The sequence below is a fragment of the Thamnophis elegans genome, chromosome 9 (assembly GCF_009769535.1).
Source record: "Thamnophis elegans isolate rThaEle1 chromosome 9, rThaEle1.pri, whole genome shotgun sequence".
Lineage (NCBI taxonomy): Eukaryota > Metazoa > Chordata > Lepidosauria > Squamata > Colubridae > Thamnophis > Thamnophis elegans.
In genome coordinates this window covers 31,013,139-31,017,279 of record NC_045549.1, presented here as the reverse complement: position 1 = coordinate 31,017,279, position 4,141 = coordinate 31,013,139, and the positions used below count along the sequence as shown (strand labels likewise).

The 4,141-nt window shown below is 35.3% G+C and overlaps 1 protein-coding gene across 1 annotated transcript in view; it reads left to right on the top strand.

Annotated features, from left to right (window-relative positions):
- HHIP (hedgehog interacting protein) overlaps positions 1-3,803 on the top strand; it is a 91,513-nt gene extending 87,710 nt beyond the window's left edge. The window contains exons 12-13 of the mRNA XM_032224535.1: positions 2,515-2,663; positions 3,536-3,803. Of these exons, the coding sequence (XP_032080426.1) occupies positions 2,515-2,663; positions 3,536-3,729 (343 nt within the window). The 3' untranslated portion in view covers positions 3,730-3,803. The remainder of the gene's footprint in view (positions 1-2,514; positions 2,664-3,535) is intronic.
- Positions 3,804-4,141: the final 338 nt, after the last annotated feature.

Sequence of the window (4,141 nt, the reverse complement as noted above, 5' to 3'; positions counted from 1 at the left end):
AAAGGTCGGTAGTTCGAATCCCTAGTGCAACGTAACAGAGTGAGCTCCCATTACTTGTCCCAGCTTCCGGCAACCTAGCAGTTCGAAAGCATGTAAAAAATACAAGCAGAAAAATAGGAACCATCTTTGGTGGGAAGGTAACAGTGTTCCGTGTGCCTTCAGCGTTTAGTCATGCCAGCCACATGAGACATCTTTGGACAGCATTGGCTCTTCGGCTTTGAAACAGAGATGAACACACACACCCCAGAGTCAGGAACAACTAGCACATATGTGCAAGGGGAACCTTTACCTTTTTAATAAATAAGATAAAATATTAAGATATGTTAAAATATTTGTTAATTTTTATTGCACTTATTTGAGAATCATATATTCATAAATTAATGCAAAAGCTATCCACAAAGAACAATTAAAAAAGGTGATTTCCTTCAACAAAAATATAAATAAACCTTGAAGTCAGCTGCAATTCTTCAGTATACTTTAGCTTTAATGAAATGATAATTGATTGGCATGCTTGCCTAATTTTATGCACTGAATTTTTTTCACAATAAATTTCCTTGAATATGTAAGCTCAAAATTAGCTTCAGAGCAACAGTCTATTTCTCTCCCTCCTTCCCTGCATGTTCCATTCTTCTTGCATAGACTGCTCTGCGGCCTTCCCTTTATAAGGCAAAAACACCTATCTGTTTATATCTTCCTATTTTCTGATGCGTGCAAGGAAATCCTGCGTCTGCTATCATAAAGTATGTAATACATAATTGAGCAACTTTAGCTCCACCAGCCAGTTCTTTCCTGATTCATCCGTCAAAGTGCAACGCAAGTGGCCCCCTAAATTGATAAATTCCCACAGTGCCTGTTGACCCAGCTGCCAAGGCCTCATACAGCAGGTGTTGTTTTTATGACCACCCTGACAGTAATACAAACTGTTTAGCAGTTGCATTGACCTCACAGCTATTAACACTGATACAGACTTCATCTGTAGAGCTAGTTTTCAAATATGACAGAATTGCTTAAAGACTAGGGGTCATGAACAAGTATACCATATAAGAATACATTTGATATGCTGCTGAGCTTTTTAAAAAAATCCGAAAGCTGGAAAGGTTCTTTTCCTTACTTCCCACTTCATTCCCTTGCAGTAAATCAAGTAATGAGCACTTGGCAAACTTCCCAGTAAGAAAGCAAATGTACTGAAAAATATCTGAAAGAGGGCTGTATTTATTCTGAGAAAAGTAGATGTTTTTCTATGTTCCGCTGGTGATTCTATACCATAACATATTCCCATTGTTATAATTTGAAGATGGAAAATTTTTCTTCTCGCCACCAGGATAACTAGGATCATGATCATTTTAATGAAGTTGCTTCTGATAAGGGACAGATGAAATTAGATTTAAAGCAGTCTTGTTCTAACAAATGCTCTTCAAATATGCTGGCATTACATATATTTATTGCCAAAGATCCAGAGATTTGAAGTTCTAGCACAGGGGTGTCAAACTCATAGTGCCACAGCGGTGTCACATGACGCATCAGGATTTTTTCCCCTTTGCTAAACTGGATGTGGGCGTGGCCAGCGCATGACACATCTGGCCTGCGAGTTTGAGGGCCCTGTTCTAGCATAACAAATGCCCATAACGTGTTTTAGCTAACTCTTCGTGCAATAATTATATGGTCGCAATATTTTTGGCTCAAGGTTGACTCAGACTTCCATCCTTCTGAGGTTAGTACAATGATGACCCAGATTGTTGGGGGCATTATGCTGATTCTGTAAACCGTTTAGAGAGGGCAGTAAAGTATCGTGAAGCAATATATAAGTGCTGTTGCTATTTTGTAACTATAACGTTCATCTATAAAACTTTCTGTTTAATTCTGGCTACATTCCATAGAGTTACCTAACATTCCAAATCTAGACTATATCATTGAGAAGCACATTTGAAAGCCATTCCTGAAGACTAAGAGAGATGCTCACTTATGAGCTAATCACATTTTTGTTAGTTTATGGTTCAATGTATCAAGTGAACATTGAGGACTGAGAATGAATCAAAACACAATTAAAAGTATGCATGAGTAAAGTGTGCAATGTGAATATGTGTTCTTGTGTGAACTTCCTGTATGTGATTGTCAATATGAATTTGGAATACATCTTCATATGTGTATCATTTTTATAATAATGATTGCTGTTTTACATGCAGTTTAAAAGGTGCCACGTTGGCTTTACTAATATTCAGGGGACTCCTAATTTTGAACAATCCTTTTTGACAAAATAAGGTTTTTTGAAATTTTTAAAAATATTTTTGCTGGCTATAGTAGCAATGTTTGTTAAATAGCACACTGGATTATCATAATGAAAATTAAATTACCTGTTTCTTGCACTTTACAAAAATACTGCCTCATGGTCCAGTATTTTAAACAGCTTTAGTTTTGGAGAATAAAAATGAAGACTGCAAAAATGAAGATACATGTGAATTGTTTATCTTTGATCGTGACATTTAAATAGGTGCATTTCCTGTATTTTCCCCATAGGCCTTTAATTCCAGAAGAATGTAAAAGAACAGCATTTCCTGCCCAGATATTGACATCTGAATGCTCAAGGCATTGCCAAAATGGGCATTGTACTCCCACTGGAAAATGTTGTTGTAATCAAGGCTGGGAAGGTGAATTCTGCCGAACTGGTGGGTATTCTATTCATAGTAATTGCTGAACATAGCAAGCCAATAACAATTTCTGACATTCTTTTTTTAAAAAAATTATAATGAATGTCTAGAGAAATAGACTAAAAAACCTGATTTATGAACTCAGAATTCGTTTAGTAACATTCATAGATAAATTTGCAATCACAAGGCAAATATTGCACTCAAGATTTCACTCTAACAAGATGTTCAAAGATGACACTCTTAGATCATTCAACCCAGTTTTAAATCCAAAATGTCTACTCAGAAATGCTCCATTGGACTCAACAGAATTGACTCCCCATAAGTACATATAAGTCTGCAGCCTAAATTCCCAAAATGTTGTGCCTTGCACTTTCCATACTGTCTGAAATCCTGGGAGCTGCAGTCCTGTCTCATCTGAAAGGCACCAGATTATAAATGTTGAAGTATGGGAATACATTCATCAATCTCTGAACAGACATGTGAAATATCCACTCACAAGAGTTTCTGAGTCCTAATCCTCTGTAAAGAACTTAAAGCCCGTATTGAAACAAACTTAAATATCTTGTTTAAATATTTAATTGACATTTTTAAAACTTAGTTTTAGAATGAATAAATGATCATACTTGCAGTTTCTTGCAGATCAAAGCAACATCTTCTGCACAGAAAAAGGAAATTGAATTATATATGTTGCATGACATCAGATAAGCAGAACATGTAGAATTAGTTTTAAACATTAAGATATATTTTCGTTGTAACAAAATGTGTGCATTATTCAAAATGTTGTCTGAAATAATTTCATACCACCCCCATGATACCGACATTGTTGCCTTTGCATGTTTTGCTTCAAATACTAACGGAAGATTTCAACTCTTACTTTTTTTTTTTTACAGCAAAGTGTGATCCAGTCTGTCGACATGGTGGTGTCTGCATACGACCAAATAAATGCTTGTGTAAAAAAGGATACCTTGGTTCTCAATGTGAACAAATGGATAGAAACATCCGAAGAGTGACAAGGGCAGGTATTTTTGATCAGATCATAGACATGACATCTTATTTGCTGGATTTAACCAGCTACATTGTATAGTTTCTGGGACTATTTAGAGACACTACATTTTCAATGGGCATATATTTTTGAATCTTCTCTTTCCTTTTATTTGTAAAGACTGTTTTCCTGCTTTGAAACTCCAATGATTCCTTTGGATGTGTAAATCTGTCTTTATTTTCAGAAATGTACCCATTCACTTACAAATATCTGATTGCATAATTAGTGGAACATTAACATTACATTTTCAGGTGGAATAATTTACATGGAAATTCCACTGGAAGCTACAGAAAATATCACTGATGTCACTATGAATTCTTTGATGTTCTACCAATGTTAATCTATCATTATTTTATTATTGCAATCAGAAAGGAGTTCTGAAATTTTTGAAATAATTAGAAAAAAAAGTACAAAAATGACAAATGGCTTCAGATGACCACTTTTCCATCGAATA